The sequence below is a fragment of the Hemitrygon akajei genome, chromosome 1 (assembly GCF_048418815.1).
Source record: "Hemitrygon akajei chromosome 1, sHemAka1.3, whole genome shotgun sequence".
Taxonomy (NCBI): domain Eukaryota; kingdom Metazoa; phylum Chordata; class Chondrichthyes; order Myliobatiformes; family Dasyatidae; genus Hemitrygon; species Hemitrygon akajei.
The window spans coordinates 159,055,748-159,083,040 of record NC_133124.1 but is presented as its reverse complement, the minus strand read 5'-3'; the positions used below and the strand labels follow the sequence as shown (position 1 = coordinate 159,083,040).

General features: G+C 43.3%; 1 protein-coding gene across 1 annotated transcript; it reads right to left on the bottom strand.

Annotated features, from left to right (window-relative positions):
- Positions 1-13,497: 13,497 nt before the first annotated feature.
- Positions 13,498-26,919, bottom strand: LOC140725149 (zinc-binding protein A33-like). Its single transcript, XM_073040266.1, has 6 exons — positions 26,509-26,919; positions 25,692-25,787; positions 25,043-25,276; positions 23,602-23,624; positions 23,396-23,514; positions 13,498-15,313 (listed from the first exon to the last, which is right to left on the bottom strand). The coding sequence occupies exons 1-6, from the start codon at positions 26,917-26,919 to the stop codon at positions 14,868-14,870; spliced, it is 1,329 nt and encodes a 442-aa protein (XP_072896367.1). The 3' UTR covers positions 13,498-14,867.
- Between the last annotated feature and the right edge of the window lie 374 nt (positions 26,920-27,293).

The following is a 27,293-nucleotide window of genomic DNA, read 5'->3' as shown; positions in this document are numbered from 1 at the left end:
TTTTCTTTTTCTTTTTTCTGTTTTTTAAAATATATATTATGATATACCTAGGTTTGCCTTGTTTATTTGTTACTTGTATCGTCCATGATTCGGGAATACTCATTTATACTGTAACTATTGCTTATGTATTCTTTCATGTTCAGTTGAAATGTGTATGTTTGTAATCCCATTATCTATGTATCAATATTATTTTGTTGATATTAATAATCATAATAAAAAATTGAAAAATAAATTAGACCATGATGCACCCCACAATGTAGTTACAATCATTTTACAAAATAATCAGTATTATTCCTCTGTATCCGGTATACAAACAACATATACACATTTACACAACCCCATCACCAGAGGCATTGAATATTTCCATCGTGTATGTTGGGAAAGGCTCCAGAAATTCAAGCCGATCATATCAACCCACTTCATAAACCTTTATAAAATATACCGGGGAGGATATTAAAGTGCGAATATTCAGCCAAAGGACAGCAGAATGTCAAGACTATGTGTGTGTGTAAAGAGTGTGTTTACTGAGCACTGCTTGTCACAAGCCATATGGCCGAATTCTGCTTCTTTATCTTTTGACCTCCTATGGTCAGAGATAGATAGATAGATAGATAGATACTTTATTCATCCCCATGGGGAAATCTCAATGTTGCTGCAAAAGCTAATAAACCTAAGGACCATGAGATAAAGGAACATAATTAGCCCATTCGATCCATCGAGTCTGCCCTATCATTCCATCATGACTGATTCTCCTGTTGGATCTCTGTTTAATTTCTGATCTTTAGGGTTCTACCGGGAATCAAAAGTAATGAGTGAGATTAATTAAAACATTTCAGGTTAGAAACAGCCAAATATTGAGTGAACTAAACAAAGAGCTGAGAAATTATGCAAAACACAGAGTTAATGCTCAGAAGTGTAAGGGAAAGTAATAAATGATGTTGCTTCTGAAAACAATATCACTTACAATAAAATAAAGTGAATTTCTAAGACAGTGATGAAATTATTTGTCGATGAGGGGCAGAATTGCCGCATTTCACTTTTCAACTCTGAATAGAGATGTTGGGCGTGGTCACAATTTGTATTCTGCCTTTTAACCCGTTCCGTCAATGAAGAGAGCGTTTTTTTCACTGATTTATTATCTTTTCCATACTACTATTTGGGCATGTAATGCGGTTTTCTTTAAATCGGGGAGTTCTCGTTTCAGAGTAACAAATGTGTCTGTAACTCAATACGGTCGCGGCTTCATCGCTCCCTTAAAGTCACCCGTGCCCAAACTGCCGTTCAGGAGTCGAGAGGTACTGTTTCAGCCTTATGAGAATAGGTCGAGTGAACTGGGCTATTTCACCTTGGAGCGACGTGAATGAGAGCTGTCCTGATCGAGGTGTTTAGATGATGAGAGGCATTGATCGTATGGATAGTCAGAGGGTTTTTCCCAGGGCTGCCATAAGAGGATGCAGGGTTAAGCTACTGGGGAGTCAGTACAGAGCAGATGTCAGGGGTAAGTTATTTTATTCAGAGAGTGGTGAGTACGTGGAATGGGCTGCCGACAACGGTGGTGGAGGCGGATAGAATAGGGTCTTTTAAGAGGCTATTGGGTAGATACATAGAGCTTAAAAAAATATAGGATATTGGTAAGTCTAGTAATTTCTAAGGTAGGGACATGTTCGGAACAACTTTGTGGGCCAAGGGGCCTGTATTGTGCTGTAGGTTTTCTGATGTTTCTCTGTTAAAATTCCAGTCAACTTTTCTCTCTCAGCTTTGGCCATTAGTTTTGATATTAAGGAGTATTCTTCACTTTCTGACGTCAGAAATCTCACAAAACTCACAACCCCGCTGTGACCATTATACAAAGTTACAACCAAAGAGACATCCAGCCGTCCAAAAAATTAGGACAGCGTGCTGGGAGTTGATCAGGTGTTTTAAAATAATTTGGCGGGAGGATTGGAACCGGAGTGATTGACCTGAAGATGAGGAACAGAGATTGATAGATAGTTAGTTAGATAGATACATACATACATACTTTATTGATCACAAGGGAAATTGCAATCACAGTGGCTTTACAAGTGCACAGATATACATATAATTGAAGAGATGTAAGAAAGTGTAAAATATGTTCCCTTAAAGATAAGAATTACAATATATACAAGTAAAATGTGACAATATTTCCAAGTTCACACTGATCAGGTGATAGCGCAAGAATTACTATAATATTCCACAGCAATGTGTGCACATTCACACCGCCCAGATAAGAAGCGATGGTAATATTGCACAGTGTGTCCGCTATAGCAGGCTGTGATAAACAGAGTTTAATAACAGTCTACCGGGGGGGGGGGGGCGGAGGGTGGGTCATCACTTCCTCGGCTATACATTGACTCATTATAGAGCCTAATGTCCGATGATAAGGGCGGCCTCATATAGCGCCCTTTGGAACAACACAGTTGTCTCAGTCCATGACTAAGAGTGAGCCTTTGTTCAGCCAAAGTGGCATGTAGAGGGTGAGAAGCATTGGCAGTGTGTAGTGAGACTGCCAGCAAGAAAAGGCTGATGATTGGGCAAAATAGCAGGCCGAGTTGCAACGTAAAAAGTGAACAAAATGGAAAAGGGCGAATGCAGGACTGAAGGTTTTCTACTTGAATATGCGCAGTATATCCAGTACAGGGTCGACGAACTTGTGGCACAGTTACAGAATAGCAGGAATGGTCTTGTCGGCATCACAGAATTATGGCTGAAAAAGATTACAGTTGGGAGCTTAATGTCGGTGTGTCGAAAGGACAGGCAGGAAGGCAAAGTGGGTGGCATTGCTCTGCTGGTTAACAAAAAGTGAAATCAATTCATTAGAAAGAGGTGACATAGGATGGGTGGATTTGAATAGTTATGTATGGAGCTACGAAACTGAAGGGGTGAAAGGACCCTGATGGGAGTATTATACAGAATGCCCCCCCCCCCCCCAAACAGTAGTAAGGATGTTGTCTACAAATTACAACCGGAGATGGAAAATGCATGTCAAAAGGGCAACGTCACAATAGTCATGGGGGATTTCAATATGCAGGTAGATTGGGAAAATCAGGTTAGACACGATTACAGGAGGAGGAATTTTGAGGATGCCTATGAGGCCACTTTTTCAAGCATCTCATGGTTGAGGCTGCCAGGGGATCAGCGATTCTGCATTGGATGTTGTACAATGAACTGGAATTGATTAGAGAGTTTAAGGTACAGGAACTCTTAGGGGAAAGAGATCATAGTACGATGGAATTCACCCTGCAATTTTAGAAGGAAAAGCTTCTGCTCAAATATCTTATGGTTTTATGGAGCAACAGAATGATGGGCTGAGTGGTCTGTTTCTGTAGTGTTGTGTCTGTAACTAACTATGAAGAAACAGATGGTCAGAAGCCATGTTCCTGTGCTGTTGTGTCTGTGACTGACTCTAATGGGACAGGAACATCAGGACAGTGAACCATCTGATTGGCCTATCAGAGTTCTCTTTGAGAACTAGTTGACTTGATCAGCATCTGATCTGGCTATTGTTCACGAATGCACTTAAATTAAAAAAAATCTGTGAGTGACTCCAATGGTGGAGGAAGTCCTGATGATGGGTCGACGGGTATCTTCCTGTGCTGTTGTGTATGTGACTGACTATTATGGGAGACGAACATCATGGAGATGGGCTGAAGGGCTTTTCCTGTACTGGTGGGTTTGTCGCTGTCTCTAATGAGAGAGGAGCATCAGGCTGAAGGGGTCATAGTTATGCTCCTCTGTTGTGGGGCCAGCTTGATGGGCTGAAGGGGTGTTCCTTTGCTGTTGTGTGTGTGACTGACTCAAATGGGATAGGAGCATCAATATGATGGGCCGAAGGTGTGATCTGTGATGTTGTGTATGTGACTGGCTCATATGGGACAGGAAAATCATAGTGATGGGCTGAAAGATTTTTCCTGTGTTGGTGTAACTGTCTCTAATGGAATAGGAGCAGCCTGGTGATGGGCAGAAGGGGTGTTCCTATTCAGCCGTATCTGTGACTGACTCTAATGAGATATGTACATCAGGGTGATGGGCCGATGGAGTGTTTCAGTATTGATTGTCTGTGACTGACCCTAATGGGATAGGAGAACCCTGATGGTGAGACGAAGGGGTCTTCTTGTGCTGCTCTGTATGTGACTAACTCTTATGGGACAGGAAATTCATAGTGATGGGTCAAAGGGTTTTTTCTTCTGCTGGTATCTCTGTGACTGTCTCTAATGTGATAGGAGCATCAGGGCGATTGGCCAAAGGTGTGTACCTGTGCTGTCGTGTATTTGACCGACTCCAATTGGACAGGACTGTAGGATGATTGGCCAAACGTGTGCTCCTGTGCTGTTGTGTCTGTGACTGACTCCAGTGGGACAGGAACATCAGATTGCTGGGCTGAGCCTGTGTTGGTGGACTGTCCTGTCTCCGGGTGTCTCTAATGAACCAGGAGTGGTACGATGATGGGCTCAACATCCTGATGCTCCTATCCCATTAGTAACAGTCACAGACATGACAGCACAGCAACAACTCTTCAGCCAATCATCAAGCTCTTCTTCACCCATTAGAGTAAGTCTCAGACACAACTGGAAAGGAAAAAGCCCTTCACCCTACCATTCCTGTCCCATTAGAGTCAGCCACAGACACAACAGCTCTGGAAATGAAGATGGAGATTATAAAAGGAAACAGAAGATTTGTCATCAACTACCAGTCTTGCTGGTTAAAGTTGATTCCTGAACCGGCTAGCAGTCTGAGAGTTATTAATCTATTAATTAATTTGTCACTGTCTTTAGAATTTTATTATCAAAGTGATAGGTTTTTCAGAAGTGCTGTCTTTTATTACTTTACCTTACATTCTGAGAATTAATTCCTCACTTTGCATCATTTCTCAGCTCTTTATTTAGTTTGCTTCGTATTTGTACGTTTGTTTTCACTCTGAAACCTTGGTGCTAAGGTCACTCATCATTTTTGACTCCCAGAAGAACCCTAAGGGTCAGAAATTAAACAGATTCAAGAGCAGAAGAAATCAAACTCAATGGGTGGATGGCCCCGTCCTCCTCCTTTACCTCATGGCCCTTTGGTCGATTAACTTGTGCAGCAACATTGAGGGACCTCTGACAATAGGAAACCATAAGATACTGGAGCAGAGTTGAGCCATTCGGCTGGTGACGGTGAGCACTCGGTAAACACAGTCCTCGCGCGCGCCCACACACACACACACACATACACACATTGTCTTGTTCTGCTGTCTTGGTCTAATTTATAAGTAGTCCTCAATTAACTTTGTGGGTAATTAAAGATGGTGTGTCCAGTTGCCGAATAAATGGGTCTCGTCACTATCAGTAGGTGAGAGTGGTCACACTGGACAAACATAGGATGGGATTATTTTTGTGTTTTCTTGTTGCAAACTGTTTTTTTATATATTAGATAGATAGATAGATAGATAGATAGATAGATAGATAGATAGATAGATAGATAGATAGATAGATACTTTATTCATCCCCATGGGGAAATTCAACTTTTTTTTTTCCAATGTCCCATACACTTGTTGTAGCAAAACTAATTACATACAATACTTAACTCAGTAAAAAATATGATATGCATCTAAATCACTATCTCAAAAAGCATTAATAATAGCTTTTAAAAAGTTCTTAAGTCCTGGCGGTAGAATTGTAAAGCCTAATGGCATTGGGGAGTATTGACCTCTTCATCCTGTCTGAGGAGCATTGCATCGATAGTAACCTGTCGCTGAAACTGCTTCTCTGTCTCTGGATGGTGCTATGTAGAGGATGTTCAGAGTTTTCCATAATTGACCGTAGCCTACTCAGCGCCCTTCGCTCAGCTACCGATGTTAAACTCTCCAGTACTTTGCCCACGACAGAGCCTGCCTTCCTTACCAGCTTATTAAGACGTGAGGCGTCCCTCTTCTTAATGCTTCCTCCCCAACATGCCACCACAAAGAAGAGGGCGCTCTCCACAACTGACCTATAGAACATCTTCAGCATCTCACTACAGACATTGAATGACGCCAACCTTCTAAGGAAGTACAGTCGACTCTGTGCCTTCCTGCACAAGGCATCTGTGTTGGCAGTCCAGTCTAGCTTTTCGTCTAACTGTACTCCCAGATACTTGTAGGTCTTAACCTGCTCCACACATTCTCCATTAATGATCACTGGCTCCATATGAGGCCTAGATCTCCTAAAGTCCACCACCATCTCCTTGGCCTTGGTGATATTGAGACACAGGTAGTTTGAGTTGCACCATATCACAAAGTCCTGTATCAGTTTCCTATACTCCTCCTCCTGTCCATTCCTGACACACCCCACTATGGCCGTGTCATCAGCGAACTTCTGCACATGGCAGGACTCCGAGTTATATTGGAAGTCTGATGTGTACAGGGTGAACAGGACCGGAAAGAGTACGGTTCCCTGCGGCGCTCCTGTGCTGCTGACCACTGTGTCAGACCTACAGTCTCCCAACCGCACATACTGAGGTCTATCTGTCAAGTAGTCCACTATCCAATCCACCATGTGAGATTGGCAACCTCCTTTTCACTAGTTTTGTGATTTTCACTTTTTGATGCACATAGTAAACACCTGTGCACTAAGCAACTCCAGCCATTATTTTCTTCGGTCAAATCCCACATAGTTAACATGGCCCATCCAGTCTGATTCACCATTTCATCATGGCTGATCCATTTCCCTCTTAACACCACTCTCCTGCTTTTCCCCATAAACTTTCACACCCTGAGCAGTCAAGAATCCACCAACCTCTTTCTTAAATACACCCAGTAACCTGACCTCCACAGCTGCCTGTGGCAATCCTGCAGTCCATGACGTGACCACCGGTTTGCTGTGTTCCTCCACACTTACGAGAATCCTGACATCATGTTCACCTTCAAAAATGAATCACTTCTCACTTTCCCGGATTGAACTCCACTGCATCCGGTCCTTGTCCTGTTGTAATCCACAACAACCTCCTACACTGTCCACAACTCCACCAACTCTCGTGTCACCTGCAGGACAAGAGATCGTCTTGTCAGTGTGAGGAATGCCCATTGTGTAGGATAATGACTCGATGGCGATAATTTCTTCTGGGGCACCCAGGCAACTTGTTTTGCACTAGTACTCTAAAGGGATACGATTTAATATTCCCATTTCAGCCTGATACAGCTAAAAAACACAACTGTTTCCAAGATCAACAGCCAACAAAGTTGTCTCAATGCACTTAAACATATTATCACTGCTTAAAACTGATGGAAACATCCCTGATTCTGCCCTCTCAAGGAGATTTGCCCAAGGTAAGCGGATATGAATCAGTAACGAACATGTAGCAGTGATTTGGCTATTTTAATCAGCTTTTTATTTAGTGATTTCATCACTAAACCACGTCATATGGCTCCTACATCACAATGATAGGATGTTTGCTGATGACCAGTCCTGCATCCTGAGTGTGGCCAGTCTCACAGGGAACAACAATCGAACTCATTATCACACAAGATTTTGTCCACAGCATCACTATATGGACACGGCCCCATGGGACAGAATCCTCCAATGTCTTCACACTCAGAAGTGCTGGAATTTGCACAGGGAGAAGGAGGGTTAATGTAGACCTGTCTCATCTACAGTAAGGCCTGTTACAGTCAAAGAGCCTTTCCCTGATGGCTTTAAGTTCTGGTAATGTCCCCCATCCCACCTGTCCTTCACTATTTCTCATTCCCTTTCCACCGTCTCACCTTATCCCCTTGTCGCCTCCCCTTTTGCACCTTCTGGTGCTCCCTCCCCCCAACTTTTCTTTCATCCACAGCCTTCTGTCTGTTTCACCAATTTACTTCCCAGCTCTTTACTTCAGGTTTCTCCTATCACCTGGTGTTCCTCTCTCCCCTTCCCCACCTTTTAAATCAACTCCTCAGCTTTTTTTTCTCCAGTCCTGCTGAAGGGTTTTGGCCTGAAATGTTGACTGTACTCTTTTCCCAGTTGCTGCCTGGCCTGCTGAGTTTCTCCAGCATTTTGTGTGTGCTGCATCCAGCTCCAGTTTACTGTGTTTCAGCCATATACCAGCATACAGCTAAAACTAAACAACGCCCTATTAAATTTCCAATGCACCCTCTCTAAAACTTCCATATCTTTCCTATCAGGAGGAGACCAGAACTGAACACAAAATGCTGTGCCATCTAACAAGACTTTTAGAGATCTGTAACATTATCTCGATGAAAGCCCAGACTAATGAAGGCCTTACGCCATTTTAAACACCCAACCAGCTTCATTGTAAGGACGTGATTTCGCGGGCAATGGGGAACATATCCCTCCAGTGTTTGTCGATTTTGCACTGGAGATTCTGTATCACTTTACCCTGCCACTTTGTTTTGGCGTCTTCATTATCCAGGTCTCCCACGTGCCTTTATTGGGATCTTCATCCTCATGAAACCCATTTTAAAGTCTAAAGTTACCTGTATGTTCAGCTGCTGGAGTTATTAATTATGGACTGGGAGAGCCCCTACCATTTCACCCTGTCCGATGAGTTTCTCAAGGGAATCTGCTGTTCACCCCTCAAATGGGCTCTGTTTAAAATTGGGATTATGTGCTATAAATGTGCTGGAGCAGTGTGTGGTTAAGTGTTCTTAAGTGTTCTGCCCAGTCCCCAACAGTCCTCGGCATTGTTTTGCAAAACCTGTTTGTCTGCTTCGGCTGCAAGTCCTTACTGTTGCTAGGATACCAGCCTGTGTGTTTATATTGTCCGCTGAAGGTACTGTACCGAAGAGGTTCGGTGTTAGAAATACAATTGGACAGGGTGTTAGTGAGGCTGTATTTTAATATTGATAATGGTTCAGGACCCCGTGTAAAAAAGTGATCAGTACATTAGCATAGAATACGGTCCGACAGAGATTCATTCTTCACAAACAAAAACAATTAAAATAATTAGCTCCCTATTCTGTGTGTCGTTTAGAAGAAGGATTGCGTATTTTACCGAGCCATACAAAATCCCACTGGGACATGAGTGTGAGTAGACGGAGAGATTCAGGTACAGAAATAGACAAAGTGAAAACATCCCTCTGTCCGACTTACAGCGGGCACTGTCACTGGTCCTCAAGTTCATGTTCAAGTGTAATTGTCATTCAACCGTACTCCTATATACGAGATGGTACGGCAGCATAGTGGTTAACACAACACTTTACCGTACAGGTGACATACGTACAGGGTTCACTTTCCCAAGCTGCCTGTAAGGAGTTTCCATTTATTCCTCTGACCGCGTGGTTTTACTTCTGAAGCTCTGGTTTCTTCCCACAATCCTGCTGGCTGGCAGAGGGAGTCCTGTAGCGGTCACAAATATACCTCATCTTCCCAAGACCTCTGGATAATGTGCCTTCTTCATTGGCCTGGGGTGGCATGGAAATTGCCTTCGGGCTTTTATAGAGTTCAGCTCCATAGGTGATTTTTTAAAAAAATCTGTGCGTAGCCTGACAAATTTCTAGTTAGAGTCCCAATCTCTAAGCACAAACAAGAGAAAATCTGAAGATGCCGGAAATCAAAGCACCACACACAAAATGCTAGAGGAACTCAGCAGGACAGGCAGCATCTATGGGAAAAGTACAGTCAACGTTTTCGGCCAAAACACTTGGGGAGGACTGATGTTCCAATCTCTAAGTTAGACCATCTCTTAACACTTTTGTTGGGAAACCACTTGAGTCAGGAAACGTGCGTCATGCTTTGAAGCCCCTGATGTTACTGATAGATTTCACCTTCTCCATTCCCCTGCGGTCTGTCCCAACTTAATGTCTCGGTGTTTTCACAGCATGGTCCTATTATGTTTCAATGGTATTGTACAGGGCTGGGCTTCCAGCTGTCATCAGGTCTGCCTCTAAGAAGCTTACTGAGCTCCCAAGTCGGTCACCCACGTTTCCAAGTCTGACTTTGACATTCCCAAGCTTTTGACCTATCTTGACCTCAGAAAGTTTCCCAGTAATATTCCAACCTCCTTGAAGTTTTCCGTAAAGAGATGGCAATCACATGTACTCTATCATCGGCACTATGATGGTGCCATAAAGTTACTTGAGGGACCTGTCCACCATGAGGAAGACTTTTTTTCCCCCCTCTCAGGACCTGAAATGCCGGTCAAGAACAAGTATATTCACGAGGAAGAGACGTTATCCTGTCTCCAGACCTCAAATTGATGTCAAGAACCAGTACATTTAAGAGGCTCTTGCCTCGGTGTTTATCAGATCCCTCACTTCTCCAGCGGGAGCAGGGTTCTTTTTGTAACCAAAAAGATGGATGTCTGAGATTTGCATAGATTTTAGGGGCTTTAACAAAATAACGGTGTGAATCACTCCTCCTTGCCCAAAATTAACACAGAATTTGAGTTACTGTAAGGTCAACTAATCTCACAAATCTGAACCTGAGAAACGTTTCCAATTTAATTCATATTCATGAAGAGGATGAGTGGAAGGCAGCATTAAATACTGCAACAGGACATTATGGATACTTAGTGATGGTCTTTGGGCTGGCAACCCTCCAGTTGTATTGCAGACATTTATGAATGACATTATGGAAGAATTGCTGAACAAGTTTGTGTTTGCCATTCTGGTTTATTGAAACTCTTGTAGGGATCATGTAACATATGTAAATCCATTTCTTTAGTGTCTGTTAAAGAATCACTTGTCTGTGAAATTGGAGAAGAGTGGGTTCCACATCCATAACTGGGATTTGTCATCTCTCAAGGAGCTCTTCTAATGGATGCTGAAAAACCGTGTGCCATGTGAGACTGGCCTGCACAACCTACAGGCAATATCACTGGAATGTGATATGTGAATTGGTAAGAAATAAACATAAAATCAAACACTTCATATGTGTGGGCAGGGGTAATTCTGAAGGAGAACAACTATCGCAGATGTGAGGTGCCTGATGGACATGAGGATATTCAAAATGTGACTACGAGGAACATCTGGCCGGCAGCAGAAACTCCCATTTTAACTGGTTTTATAATTTCTTTTTCTTGGACTGTTCATAGAAGGTTAGGAAAACTTAGTTGATATGTAATCCCGTTGATAATTATTACAAGAGGTGAATCTTGTAACACCTGCTTCCTCAGTACTGCCTGCCCTTCCAGTTGTCTTCATATCATCTGCAAAGTTGGCTACAAAGCCATCAATTCCATCATCCAAACCATTGTCATACAACATAAATGAATTGGGCCCAATAAAAGACACCAGGAGAACACCATTTGTTACTTGCAGCCAAGAAGCAAAGGCTCCTTTTATTCCCACTCTTTACCTCCTGCCATCAACCAATGCTCCCTCTATGCTTGTATCTTTCCTGTAATGCCATGGGATCTCATCTTGCCAAACAGCCTCATGTGCAGCAACTTGTCAAAGGCCTTCTGAAAATGATGGTATGCTGCATCCACCGGTACCCCGTAGCTGTGCAGGTTTTTACTGCGTGCTCCGGTCTCCACCTACGTTAAAAATATGCCTGTTTATTGGATAATTGGTCATTGTAAATTGTCATATGATTAAGCTCGGATTAAATTGGTGGTTAGCTGGGTGGCTCAGCTCAAAGAGCCCAAATGGCCCGTGTGTTTATAAAAAAAAATTAAACATCCTCATTTTGGAGTCTTCCTGTCTTGTCCTCACATCTCCATCACCTTCCTCTGTTACCACTCCACCTTCCCATTCTCCCATGGTCCACTATCCTCTTTAATCTGTCTTCACATGCTTGCCTTAAATGCACCCAATGATGTCGCCGCCACAGCCCACTGTGGGAATGGATTCCATAAATTCACCATACTCTTGGGAAAGAAAATCCTCCGCATTCCCATTGCAAAGGCATGTCCCTGTATACTGAGGCTGTCTCCTCTGGTCTTAGGCTGCCACATTACAAACATCCTCTCTACATTAGGCCTTTTTTTCTATTCATTAGGATTTAATTAGCATCTCCTTGTATTTCCAAATTCCAGTGAATACGGGCCCAGTACCTTCAGACTCTCTTCATATAAGCCTTTCCTGTCCGAATCATTTTTGTGAACCTCCTTTGAACCCTCCGCAATGTCAGCACATCCTTCCCTAAATGATGAGACCAAAACTTCTTACAATACTCCAAGTGCTGCATCACCAATGCCTTAACAGTCCTTGCTTTTATATTCGAGTTCTCTTGAAATGAATGCTCACGATGCATTGGCCTTCCTCATCACTGATTCAGCCTGAACGTTCACCTTCAAGGAATCCCACACAAGGATACACAGGTCCTTTCCCACCATGGATTGTTAAATTTTGTCACTGACTAGAAAAACAGACTATACTATTATTCCTTCTAACAAAGTGAATGATCATGCGCTTTTCGACACTGTATTCCATCTGCCACTGCTTTGACCGAATCTATCTAATTCCTTCTGTAGCTCCCCTGCTTCCTCAAGACTACCTGCCCCTCCACCTACCTTCATATTCTCCATAGACATTGCCACCAAGGCATTAAATCCATCAGTCAAATCACTGACACAGCACGAAAAAGAAGCAGATATAACCCTGACCCCTGTGGAATACCACAAGTCACTGGCAGCCAACCAGGAAAAGCTCCCTTTATTCCCACTTTTTGCTGCGAATCAGCCAATACTTTACCCATGCTAGTAGCATCCCTGTAATAGCTGCACTATTATCTTGTTTAGCAGCCCCACATTGTCAAAGACCTTCTGAAAATCGAAGTTCATAACATCTACTGATACTACTTTGTCCATCTTGTTTATTATTTCCTCAATGAATTCCAGCAGATTTGTCAGGCGAGGTTTTCCATTAAGGAACCAGTGCAGTTATTTGTCCCATTTTCTAATGGTCCTCTGAGTACCCGAAACCTCACCCTTACTAATTGACTCCAACATCTTCCCAAACACTCAGCTCAAGCTACCGACTCTTCCCCTTCTTGAAGTGTGGAGTAACATTTGCAATTTTAGACTTTCGGACCTTTAACCAACTCCCAACTCCCTTTGCACATCTGATTCCTCAATTTGCTACGCATTATCGTATTTCTGGACGACATCCTATCATGTATACTTAAATAGCCTAGTGAAGAGAAAGTGTTGGTAAAGTGGTGGATACAGCCCAGTCCATCACAGACAAACACTACTGAATACATCCACATGGACCACTGCCACACGAGAGCAGCATCTATCATGAAGGATGCCCAGCATTCAGGATATGCTGTCTCCACACCACGTTATCTGGGAGAGGGATACTGGACCCATTTGTTTAGGAACAGTTATTACCCTACAGCCATCAAGCCTCTGAACCAATGTGGATAAACTAATTCACCGACAGATCTCAACTGATTCTGTAAACTACAGACTAACTTTCAAGGAGTCTACAACTCAATGTCATCATCTTATATTTATTTGCACCCTTTATTTTCCATGCACATTGATTGTTTCTCCATCTTTGTTGAAGTATTTTTTAATAAATGCTGTTGTGTATTTGTTTTCTCAACCGCCGCAAGAAATTGATCTCCATGAAGTATGTGATATTGTGTATGGTGTTTTGATCATAAATTTACCTGGAAATGTCAAGAAAGGATTGTAAGTTTGATTTATTGCTATGAGGGTGTGGATGGTGATGAATATTTCTCAAAAACTGACATAATCAGCCGGATTTGCTGTATTCAGTACAAGGGCAGAGCAACATTCCGATGAACAATGAACACTGAACAATACAGTCAAGAAACATGTCCTAAATTTATCATTTAATTCCCCAGTGAACTGATGCCATCTGACAATATAATGTCCCCACTCGTCCATTCCCTGCACATTCATGTACCAATTTAAGAGCCTCTTGATGACCTGTCGTATTTGCCTCGAGTATCACCCCTGGAAGGGCATTTCATGCGCCCACGACAATGTGTCAACAAAAACCTACCCGCACATCTCCTTTCAACTTAACAGCTCTCAGTGTAAATGCATGCCACCTAGTCTCTCTGATTTCAAGCTTGGGACAATAAATCCAATTTTCTATTCTATCTATGTCTCTGTAATCCTACAAACATTCCTTCGATCTACTTAGGTCTCCATAGCTCCAGAGAAGGAAACACAAGTTTGTCCAATACTTTCTTCAAATCCACGTTGGGTCTCAACAAGTGTTACATCTGCTCATTCCCCTCCTCACATACTAATATTCAAGGTCCCAAATAGCTCCCCCATCTGAGGTGAAATTTCACCAGTGAGCTTGTCGGGGCCACAAACTGTTTTCAGTCTTCTCTGCAGTGACCAGTCCTGACACCTATTGAGGGAAGCTCTTTTTGAACCTCTGTAGGAGGAATATTTTTAGCCAAAGAGCAGTAAACCTGTGGAATACTCTATCACAGACTGCAGTGGAGGATTAATTTGTGTATATTTAAGGTGGAAGCGTATCGTCCTCTGATAGGGCAGGACATCAAAGGATAAGGCGAGAACGTAGTTGTATGGGATTGAATGGGATCCCGGCATCAGCCATGATGGAATGGCGGAGCGGAATCGATGGGCTGAATGAACTAATTCTGCTCTTATGTCTTATGTTCTGAACAAGATTCATCCTGATTCCACCCTCTTTTCCAGTCAGCACTTACCCCCCATTTGTCCCATTTAACATCGTTCAATAAAATCGGACATTAGGACCCGGGGGAGCTCAGCACCCAGTGCTGCTACTGAATCCGCAGTGTTTCTGTCTGTTGTCGGACGCGGCGAACGAGTTATATTTACAGGGTACGAGGCATATTTACAGGGACTTTACTCATGATGCTGGTCCTGGGACCCAACCCGTTTACAGACCCGGAGCGAGAGCGGAACCGGAGCAGATTCTCAGCCACTGGTTTTCATCCCAAGTCCAGAGGAAGGGATAAAGTTCCCCTGTGAATTTATTCCCACTGAAGGTGTGGAGATGGGTCTTGGTCTCCGCGTTGTAAAACGAAACTGTCCCGGACTCGTAACTGAGGGTAAACTCCAACCCTCCCGGAGTTGGGACCGGCAGGGAGACGGGACAGATGGGAGGGGGGAACACCGAACACGTTATAATCTCGTGTGATCAGCCAGAATCCGGTCTCAGGACTCGGGCTGTCCCCGCCCTTCCTCTCCACAGACTCTGCGGCGACTCCCAGACCCCAACACCGATTCCCCTTCACTTCCACCTCCCAGTAATGTCTCCCCGATGTGAATCCCTCTGATCCCAGCACACATTCCCAGTCTGTGAATCTCTTCCCGGTGTCAGGGAGATCCATCCGCGTGCAGGTACATCTTACACTCTTCCGATCCTCAGACACCTCGAGACACGGATTCGCCGTTTCCACATCCAGGGTGACAGAGACTGAGGGGAGAAGCAGAAAATTAGAGAGCCCCCGGTGATCGGGGAGGTAGGTTGGGGGGCGGGGCGGGGCAGCCTGGGGCTGCGCGGCCAGGGGATCGGGTGGGAGACTTGGGCAACGCGGTCCCGGGACTGGTGGAATGGCCCCCGGGCCTCAGGCGCAGTAGAATGACCAACATGAACCTTTCCCGTGGTTTGACAACTAATGAATAACAAGTCTCCCGACGTGTGTGTTCTTTCCCCCCCCCCCTCCCCCCCCCCCCCCCCCGCTGGACGGAGAGCAGAGTTTTCCTGATCAAACGGTCACCAAATGTTGGTGGAACCTAGCGGTTGACCCAACGACAGCGGATGGACAACTAATGTCTCCCTAAGGGTTTTCCGTTGGACGAAGGGCAGAGATTTTCCGATCAAACTGACGCAAAATGCTGGAGGATCCGAGCAGGTCACGCAGCATTTGGAGAGAGATGGACAGTTTACGTTTCAAGTGCACATCTTCCCTCAAGAACAATAAATACATAGGGGAGATAGAAAGCAGAATCGAGTGCGGGAAAGGGGTGAGTGAATGTAATTAAGCAGGAGGTCACAGAGGCTCTTCGGCCAAACTTGTTCGTCCCCACCCATTTGCTTTAATGAGCAAGTTCCATTTGCCCATTATTCCTTTCCACCTTTCTTATCAAGGTCCCTGCCAATGTTTATTTTAAAACATTGTCACTGTACCCATCTCCACCGTTGATCAAAGGCCCGGTGTAAGCAGAAATAACCCTCTTCGCTGTCCACTATACCAGGAATTTTAGTGTCATCCACAAACCTACCAACTATGTCACCTACATTGTCATCCAAACCATTAATATGAATGTCAAACACACGCGGCCCCAACACCGACCTCTTCACGACCTCCAGTCTTCTGTGTTTAAGAAACACTTGGAGAGACACTTCAAAAGGTAAGGCACAGAAGGAGACTGACCTAATGCCTAATGCTGGTCAATGGGATAAATGTAGATGGGTACATAGGTCAGCACAGAGGTGATGGGTCGAAGGGCACATTTCTATGCTGTACCACGAGCGCTCTGTGAACCGAATGGCTCAGAAGCCCCAACAACCCCCCCCCCCCCACAAGTGTGCTGAGAATTCCAAACAGACAGTTTTGACACCTCAGACAAGGAACACATCCTCCCATTATCCCGCCTGTTGATCCCTGAAAGAATTTTGTGTTTCCCTGAGATCTTCTCTCATTTTTTTCTGAACAGGGAACGATGAACATAGAACAGTACAGCACAGGAACAGGCCCTTCATTCAATATTAACATTCATTTGTGACTGTGAAGTGTGAAGTGGGGGTGTGTGAAGGTTCGAGACAGAAAATGGGGTGATAATGGGAACCAGTAAGGGAGAGATGAATGGCAGATTGAATGAGAACCAGATGGGGAGGGGTGCAAAGTCTGTGGGTGATGTGTGTGTGCAGATGTAACGAGAAGCTGGAGAGATACAAAGATGGGGGATAAGGATCTCTTTGTCCCCTTTCCCGTGTCCCTTAATTAGGACGGGATGAACTTTCCGCGACCCTTAAGCAACACGGATCCTGATGAAGGGTTTCAGCCCGAACTGTCGACTGTTGACTCTTTTCCATAGATGCTTCCTGGCCTGCTGAGATCTCCCAGCATTTTGTGTGTGTTCCACCGCTTTAACTATACTCAATTATTTGACCTCCACAGCCTCCTCTGGCAGATTTACTATCCTGTGGCTAAAGGAATTCCTCTTCCTCTATGTTCTCAATGGACATTCTCTAGTCTAAAGCTGTGCCATCTGGTCCTAGACTCACTCACCATAGGAAGCATCCTCCCAACAACAACTCTCTCCAGATAGATAACAGGGAGATCAGCCCAAAACCCTCCATCAGGACCTGTGCTGCTGGATTGCCAGCATCGGCAGAATTTCTTGTGTTTGCTTTTTAAACCAGAAGTTGATAGTAAACTTTTTGATTAGTCAAGACGCCATAGGTTATGGGGAGGAGGCGGGAGAATAGGGTTGAGAGTGATAATAAATCAGCCATTCTTCTAAACTCCAGTGAGTACAGGCCCAGAACCATCAACTCTCCTTATATGTTAACTATTTTATTCCGTCTTGTGAACCTCCTGGACACTTTCCGATACTAGCACATCTTTTCTGATATAAAGGACCCTAAACTGCTCACAATACTCCGTGATCTAGCAAATTCCTTGTAAAATCTCAGAATTACATCCTTGCTCTTGTACTCTAATCCTCTCGAAATGAAAACAAACATTGAGTTTGCCTATCCTACCACTGGCTCAGATTGCATGTTAACAAGTCTCCTTGCACCTCTGGTTTCTGAATTTTCTCTGTTTACAAAATTGTCTGTGCCTTTATTTATTCTGCCAAAGTGCATGCACGACTTCCTTCCTTGATAATTCATCTATTACTTATTTTTCCATTTCCTGATTCTCTGTCCTTCCCCAGATTCCGAGCTTTTGCAGCACTACTTGCCCCTTCACCTATCTACATATCATTTACAAGCCTGGCCACAAAGGAAACAATTCTGTCATCCAAATGATTCGTTGTCTATCTTGGCTTTGTGTTCCTTGAAGAATTCCAACAGATTTGACAGACAAGATTAATGGAAAGCATGCTGTCTTTGCTCTATTTTATCATGTGCCTCCATGTACCCAATAGCACGTCCTTAATACTGGACTCCAACATCTTTCCAAGCACACCACATCCAGACTAATACCTATAAATTGCTTTCCCCAGCTGCTCTGCCTTCTGAAAGAGTGAAGTGACCTTTGCAATTTCCTGTCATCTTGGATGACCAAGTATCTAGTGATTACTGAAAGATCATCACTAATGCCCCCATATTCTCTTCAGCTAACTCTTTCTGAACGCTGGGGTGTAGTCCATCTGGTCCAGATACATTCAAACCTACAATCTTCCAATGCACTTTCTCCTAATTAATAGCATCAACACTCATTTCTGTCCCCGGACACTCTCACATTTCAGACATACTGCCAGTATCTTCCAGAGTGAATATTGACAAAATATTAAATAAGTACCTCTGTCATGTCTTATCTCACATTTCTCCTCTCCAGTGTCATTTTCTAGAAGTCCAATATCTACTCTCACCTCTCTTTTACTCTTTACATGTATGTGTCCTCTTGAATATGTTAGCAAGCTTTCACTCATATCTCATTTTCTCGCCTTATGGCTTTGTAACTGGTTTCTATTGATTATCACAATCTTCTCGATACTCCAACATCCTGCTAATTTTTGCTGTATTCTATGCCCTCTCTATTATGCCCAAGACTGATTTATTGGGCATAATATGTTGACTTACCTGGTCTAACAGGATTACCTCATTCTCCTGTATAATCTTCTTCATCTTTGAGATTTATCTATCCAAATTTCCGTGGTATTCCGGTCTTTGTTGTTCTACAGACATCCCTGCTCATGTCCCTTTCTAATCTACTTCGATCAGCTCCTCCCTCATGTCTCTGTAACTAACTTTACTCCACTCTGATACTGATACATCTGACTTTATCTCCACCTCAAACTGTGGGGTGAATTCCATCATTTTATGATCACTGCTTCCTAAAGGTTATTTTACATACATCTCCCAAATCATATCTGCTTCATTATACAAATCCCACTCCAGAATTGTCTTTTTACCATTGACCTCAACCAGAAGCTGTTCTAAAAAGCCATCTCAGGGATATTCTACAAATTCCCTATCCTGCAATGCAGCACCACTCTGACTTATCATATCTACCTGCATGTTGAAACTCCCCATTCCGATCGTCACCTTGCCCTTTTTTCTATCTCCTGGTGTAATTTGTATCCAATTTCTATCCTGGCTACTATTTGGAGGGCTGTATATAACTCTCATCAGGTTTTTATACACTTGCAGTTTTTTAACTCTACCGACAATGATTCAACATTTTCTAATCCTATTTCACCTATCTCTAAGGATATAATTTGATTTTTTTTTCGAACAGAGCCTCCCCAGCCTCTTTGCTTCAATCCGGGATCTCCTTTCCACTATAACTTAGTGATGCCAACAACGTTGTACCTGCCCATCTCTACCTGTGCTAGAAAATGATATACCTTATTCGTATACTGGTGCTTCCAATATAACACCTTCAGTCCTATATTCATTGGCCTATTCGACACTATCCACATGAACTTCAACAAGGGCTTTGATGTCGATGATAGAGCACAATTGAGGTATTCTGTGTGTTTCCAGTCCCCCAAATGCCGGGGGGGGGGGGGGAGATGACATTACCCTGGACAGGAAAAAGAGGAGGATGTTACCAAGACTGGCGGGCTTGGGTTAAAATAGGAGAGTGGATATTCTTCGGCTATTTAGTTGTAGTGTAGAATGTTGAGGGAAGACCCCTTTTCAAGGTAAATGCATTCATCAGGGGCTTAGATAAAGTGAGTCTTTTCCTGAGAAATGGGAGTACAGAACCAGAGTGAGAGGTTATTTTTATGAGTGATCAGTCGGGTAACATTGTCACAGAGAGGGGGGTTGGGTATATGGCTTTATTGTCAGATGCTGTAGAAACAGGTAAAATGGAAATATTTTTAAATAAATTTAGACTGGTCACAGATAGGAAATGGCTAGTGGGTATGGGGTAAACACACACACACACACACACACACACACACACACACACACACACACACACACACACACACACACACACACACACACACACACACACACACACACACACACACACACACACACACACACACACACACACACACACACACACACACACACCATAAACAGAAGACACGGTCCGAACACTGGCCCCTGTGGAACACTAGTCACTGGCAGCCAACCAGAAAAGTATCCCTTTACTCTCATTCACTTTTTCTGACCAATCAGTCAATGTTCTAACTATGCCAATAACTTTCTGTAATACCATGAGCTCTTAAATTGGTAAGCAGCTTCATTTGTGGCACCTTGTTAAAGGCCTTCTGAGATCCGAATATACAACATCCACTGCATCCCCTTTATCTATCCTACTTGTAAACTACTCAAATAATTCCAACAGGTTTGTCAGGCAAGATATTCCCTTAAGGAAGCCATGCTTATCTTGTCTTATCATGTCTTATCTTGTCCAGTGTCACCAAGTATTGCATTAACCTCTTACTTCACAAGTGACACTAACTGCTTCCCGACCACAGAGGTGAGGCTAACTGGTCTACAATTTCCTTTCTGCAGCCTTCCTCCTTTCTCAAACAGTTGAGTGACGTTTGCAATTTTCCAGTACTCTGGCACCATGTCATGGTTCAATGATTTTTGAAAGATCATTGCTAATGCCTCCACAATGTCTACTGCTACCTCTTTCAGAACACTTGGGTGCAGTTCATCTAGGTCAGATGACTTGCGTATCATTAGGTCTTTCATCCTTTTAAGCACCTTCTTCCTTGTAATAACAACTGTGCTCACTTCTCTTCCCTCGCACCCTTCAGCATCTGGCACAGTGCTAGTGTCTTCCACAGTGAAGACTGATACAAAACACTCATTTAGTTCATCTTCCATCTCTCTGTCCCCGGTTATTACATATCCAACCTCATTTTCCAGCGGTACTCTATCCACTCGCATCTCTATTTTTATTTTTTTTTATCATACTTGAATAAAAAAATATTGTTTGCTGGTTTGTTTTACAAAGACTGGTGTGTAAAAAAGGGCCTGAGGGATCATTGGAGACCCGAGTCACCCAACCACAATTTGTACCAGGTGCTAGCATCCAGGTACCACTGTATAAAAGCCAGGAGCAACAGGTTCCGGGAACAGCTTCTTCAACCAGGCCATCAAATTGCTTAACTCGTACGAAGACAACTGTATTTCTATGTTATGTAGACTAGCATACTATGCATATTATTTATCATAAATTACCATATGTTGCACTTTGCACATTTAGACTGAGATGTAACATAAAGATTTTCTTACTCTGTGTATATGAAGGATGAAAGTAATAAAGTCAATTCAATTCAATTTCATGTTTCATTTTTCCCCTCGATTAGTTTAGTTCCTCTCAGTACGCTTTTAAATGCTTCCCAATCCTCTATCTTCATACTAAACTATTTTGTCATTTGAGTATCTATTTCACTTTTGGAATAATTCTATCCTTCACCTTCCTCATTTTCCCAGACACTGACATAATTTCTGCTCTGTTGCCATCCTGGACAGCATATCCTTCCCATTTACTTTGACTAACTCCTCTTCAGACCACTGTTTTTTTTTACTCCTCTGAAATATTTCAATGTCAGACGGTACTTTCTGCTTATCAAATTTCAAGTTGAACTCAGTCATGTTGCGCGCACTGCCTCCTAAGGTTTCTTTTAACTAATCACCTCCGGTTCAATACATAACACACAATCCAGTAGAGGTGTTCCCCGAGTAGACTCAACGACAATCTGCTCTAAAAAGCCAGCATGTAGCATTCAACAAATTCACTCTCTTGATATGCATTACCAGTCTGATTTTCCCAATTGACCTGCATGTTGAAATCTCCCATGACTATCATAACATTATCCTTTTCATGAGACTTTTCTATTTCCAGTTGAAATCTGTGGTGCATATCCATATACTATTGGGATGCCTGTATATGACTGATATCTGTGTCATTTCTACTTTTGCAGTTCCTTAACTCAACCCACAAAGATTCAACATCTTCCAATCCTATGTCACATCTTGCTACTGATTTACCAGGAGAGACACGCCACCCTCTCTACCCACCTTCCTATACCACCAAAGCATTGTGTAACCTTTAATATTCAGCTCCCAACTACAACCATCCTTCAGCCATGATTCAGTGATGGCCACTACATAATACCTGACAATTTGTAATAGTGCAACAAGATCATACACTTATTTCTTATACTCCATGCATTGAGGTATAACACTTTGTGTACTATATTTCCTACCCTTCTTAATTCTGCATCCTAATGCACTGATACTCACCCTGCTGGCTGCAAATTTGTCCTTGCATCTGTCCGCCCTATCTGGCAGTCTGACTGCATGAAATCTTTTCATTTTATCATCAGTCCTATCCTTTCACTTCAGTTCCAAACCCCCACCCCCACCATATTAGTTTAAACCATCCCCAACAGCACTATCAAAACTTTTTGTGAGAATATTGTTCACCCCCGTGTCCAGATGCAACACATCCCTTTTGAGCAGGTCATACCTCCACCAGAAGAGATCCCAATGATCCAAAAACCTGAAACCCTGCCCCAGCACCATCTTCCCAGCCATCTTTGATCTGCAAAATTATACTGTTTCTACCCTCACCAGCACGTGGCACAGGCAACAATCCAGAAATTACAACCCTGAAGTACTACTTCAGATCTTTCTACCAAGCTCTCCAAATTCTATTTTCAGGGCTTCTTTGCTTTTACTTCCTATGTAATTGGTCCCAAAATATACCAAGATATCTGGCTGCTTTCCCTCACAATCTGAAATGTTGCAGGCACGATCAAAAACATCCTTGACCCTGGCACCTCGGAGGCAACATACCATTCGGGTGTCCTGTTCCCGTCCACAAAATATCCTGCCTGTTCCCCTGACGATTGAGTCCCCTATCACTACCACTCCTCTCGTCTCCCTCTAACAACAGTGAGAGTTGCCGATTCAGAAGACAGAAGACCTGTGTCAATCAGAGTCTGCATTCACAGCGCACGAAGGGCTTGTGTATTTTTCTGACAATCCCGGTCACCACACTGATACCTGCACTTATTCCCTACAATATCATCAAGTCAGTATTAATTTCTCAGCTCCTATCGTTGGATTCAAACTCATGTCTTCACGTGTTAGTTAAATTGCCTGAGATCAGGACACAGTGGTTCATCTAACACTGCTGTGTTTTGACCGTATTGTGGCCCTGTGCGGGTGTGTTCAGGGGTCTGACATCTCCAGCTGACCATGTGAAAGTGATGCCTCCCAGTTGGTGGGGTTGATGTGGAATAAATTTCAGTTACCCTTCAGACATTATTATAGACAATATTTGCTGCAGATTAGAACTTAATTGAACAAGGAGAACTGTGTCTTTGTCAGTTTTACCTCGATTAATGGCATCAAGTGCTTCTCTTAGCACTGTGTTCAACAAATAGAGGTGATCGAATTTTTCAACCGGTAGGGCTTCATCTGTCACTGATAATTCCTGGACACCGTCACTAACCCTGTAAATATTAAACTGCAGGTTATTATCTGGAATTCTGAACTATTTCACAAATCTATACAGGGTTTCAGTAAAGAGCATGTCCTACCTCCTGTTCCGACGAGCTTCCTCCTGAAATAAGTAAAAACACAAATTGATTGGACTTGGACTTACTGTCCACATCCTGAATTGCATAAAATCATTACAAGGTGTTGGAAGTTCCCACTCCCTCAGTCACTGACACATAGACAATACAGAACCACGGGGTCAATTTGAAAAAAAAAAGTTTCTGAAAGTTAGACCATCACTGAGAGGATGAAACTTACCGGAAAGACAGGACAGATTGTGCATTATCATCTGGATGAGACTTCAAGGTGTTAAGATGGAGGATTTTAAGATCAATGATGGATTTGATTTTGTGAACGTGGGGAAAGTACCTGCATTTATGGGAAGACGTGGGGAGATTAAATTCCAGATGGATTTTAATTAATCCCTGAAGAAATTTAGTAAAGAGGAGGTGAAACTCACTGCCAGAGGAGTGGTTGAAGCGGAACAACTGAGACTGAATATAATAGGGAGTCTGGATAAACACACGAGGGACCATGGATTTAAGGGCACTGTTGCTGGCTGTGGTGAATAAGTGGGAGATGGCTAGTGAAGAAGGGAAATTGATACAAGAATATCGACTGAATGGCCAGCTTATGATGGAGAATGGGATAAAATGCCACATAAAACTCAATTTACAAAAGTAAAGCGACAGTGAAAGTTTCCTTAATCTGAAATGAAACTGGATATAGAAGATAGGTCTGATGTCTGGGTCACATTCTTTGTTCTCACTGATTTACAAAGAGACCCTCCCACTCACGACACCAGACGTTCTCAGAGCCTGTGAATTCAACTAGATCTTAGTTTTATAGGATATTTAATGAGTCAATTAAGGGCACAATCAGCAGCTCTGCGTTATCATCAGAGTAAATCATTTCAGAGAAGATTGCATTCTGTGCTAGGATGTATAGCTGTCGTGGAAGTCCGGTTTTGGGACAGCAACAACCCTAAATAGTTGCAACAATAGTCTGCTGTGAAGCAATTTACTGGCATTTGTAAATGTTGTCTATTGGAGCAACGCATTTGTTTTCTGTCTGAATTGTATTCTGTGTTGCCTAACTTGTCACGTGAGTGGGGCGTGTTAATCGCGAAGAGAAAAAGATACGCATTCGTGCCTTGTTCTGATCTGTTTTGAGCTGGTGATATCATATCTTTTATTGACCGATTCGTTGCAGCTTAAATTACGATTAATTACGTTGAAGTTTCATCGATTCAAGATTGTATGTTGCTAACACATGATCGAATATATATCTTGGAGATTTTGGAACGTCATTATTGGAGTGATGGGGGGGGGGGGCGTGTTATACAAGTATAACAATCTGTACGAAGTCTCCAGCAGCCGCAATTGATTTGTTAGGATTAGCAACTGTGCTCTGTTTATTTTAAATATACCATTGTTCATTTACTGCCACTTCACAGAAACAAACTGAAATATAATCGCTCACCTTGAGAAATATCACACTGTCTGTTTGAGCCATCTGCTCCTTTAACTTTGAGATTTCTTCCTCAATAAACCTTATATTATTTCGAATCTTAAGAAGATTTCTCTCCATTGGATTTCGAATCCTCTCCTCTTCTTCCCTGAGATCCCTGAGTAAGCTCTGCTCTTTCTCGGTGATAATCTGGCGCAGTTCAGCAAACTGGGATGTGATGTGGGACTGAACGCAGTGTGACTGTTCCTGTCGAGTGAAAGGTGAAGATCAGTTTACTGTATTGCTGTGTTGTATTTCTTGATGACATTAAGGTGACCATTCGGTCCGTTGAAGTCCATGCTAGTTCTCAGAGTATTCCGGTCAACCATATTCTCTTACGTTTTTCTTAAGCCTATTCTCCCTCAGTGACCCATTAACTTCCATCTGATTCACAGAAAACCAATCCCCAAATTCACCGGGTTAATTGTGATTAACCATTCATCCAGAATGTCCTTGAGATGTGTCTGAAATTGTCGGGGTCACAGGGAGAGCATGCAAATTCCACACAGACATTACCAATGTTCAGGATATAAACCATGTAACTGGCGCTGAGATACTCTGCTATTCGGTATTAAAGGGAGCAAAGCTACACTGTAATATCAGAAATTACCCAAAACCTCACCCGAACTCTGGAAATCCTCTCTTTCTGTTGCTGTTCCTTTTCCTGGAAGTCTGATTTATTTTTTGTCAGAGAGTCTAAGGAAGATTTCAGCTGATCCTGGAAGTCAATGGGGGACGGAAATGTAAAACAGAAAATCAAAATAAACAAGCGATCAAATCCAATTATCACACACAAAATGCCGGAGTAACTCAGTGAGTCAGACAGCAGCTGAGTAGCGGAAATAAATAGTCGGTGTTTCGGGATCAGACTCTTCATGAGAACTGGGACGGAATGCGGCAAAAGTCAGAATATAAAAGTTTGGGATGATAACCAAATGGAAGGTGACGGGAGTGGCAACGTGGGGTGGGGTCGTGGGAAAAGGTGATGAAGTAAGAAGCTGAGATGGAAAAGGTGGAAGAGGTAATGGGCTGGAGAAGAAGGAATCTAGTTCGAGAGGACACTCGACCATGGAAGTAACGGGAGGAGTTGGGACTGTTTGGGGCCCTGAATTGTGACAAGTGTGAAGGTGTAGGAGTCAAATGTATCAAATGTCCAGCTTGCAGGTAAATTTACCAGAAGGGAGATCAGTGGAGATCAGCGAGTGGATAAGGGATTTACGCAGAGTGCGATTCCTACACAGAGCGGAGATTTCTGCGATGGGTGTGGCGGTGGAATGTGTTTGAGACGTGTGGGAGAGACGTGTTTGGTGGTAGAATCCCGCCGGAGTTGGTGAAAGATGTCGAGAATGATATGTTGGTCACCGAGACTCGTGTTGCGGTAGGAAGGACATTGGAGATTCAGCTGGATGGGGTCGGTCTCGAATTTGTGTACGTTTTACCTTGTAGATTTTAACAGCTTCTTTAGTCGGCATGATGCGGTGCTTTCTGTGCTCCTGCGTATCTCTACAGACCAGACAAATCAGTGTTTTGTCCGTTTCACAGAACAGCTTCAGTTCTTCCTCATGTTCCTCGCAGTGAAGTTTATTTTCCTGCCCTTTCGGATTCAGGTTAAGTTTTCGAGCTTTTTCAGCCAGATTTGCTAAGGCCCTACTGATCCTGAGGGTGCGTTCCGCAAAGACCTCTCTACATTCGGGGCAGGAGTTTCTCTCCTCCGTTTCCCAACAACGTGTGATACAAGAGCGACAGAAGTTGTGTCCACACACTAGTATCACAGGATCGGTGAAGAAATCCAGGCAGACGGGACAAATTAACTCTTCGTTCCAACTGTCGACCTGTTGTTTCGAAGCCATGTTAACTCCAGCACTTCCTGATTCAGAATCCTTTCACTTTCTGAGAGCAGCTACGCCCCCTGCAATACCGCGATCATCCACTACACACGCTGCAGTGTCAGGTAATGATATGTTCATTGGGGGAAAAAATGTGGCTATTTCCATATCAGGGTGGGATCAGAAAAATGTTAGACATATAGGAACGGTAATGAAAACGTGGCCATGAACTGCCAAAGACCAGCTGAAAAAGGAGGAGGGTTGGGCATGTGAAGGAAATGACAGTGCAACAGAAACATCAACTGAACCTCCAAAGGCCTCATCCCTGGGATCGGGAGGACCTTCCCCTGGAAGTCGATTGAAGTCGTGTGGTGAAAGGAGAAGCCACAGGGCCGATC

What these genes read in the sequence shown, in the direction of transcription:
- LOC140725149 (XM_073040266.1), bottom strand. Translation starts at nt 26,919, where the DNA reads ATGGCTTCGAAACAACAGGTCGACAGTTGGAACGAAGAGTTAATTTGT. An exon ending in AGAGGATTTCCAGAGTTCGG is followed by an intron (nt 25,277 to 25,691) that starts GTGAGGTTTTGG and finishes TTCACTCGACAG; the next exon opens with GAACAGTCACACTGCGTTCA. An exon ending in ACAGTGTGATATTTCTCAAG is followed by an intron (nt 23,625 to 25,042) that starts GTGAGCGATTAT and finishes TACTTATTTCAG; the next exon opens with GAGGAAGCTCGTCGGAACAG.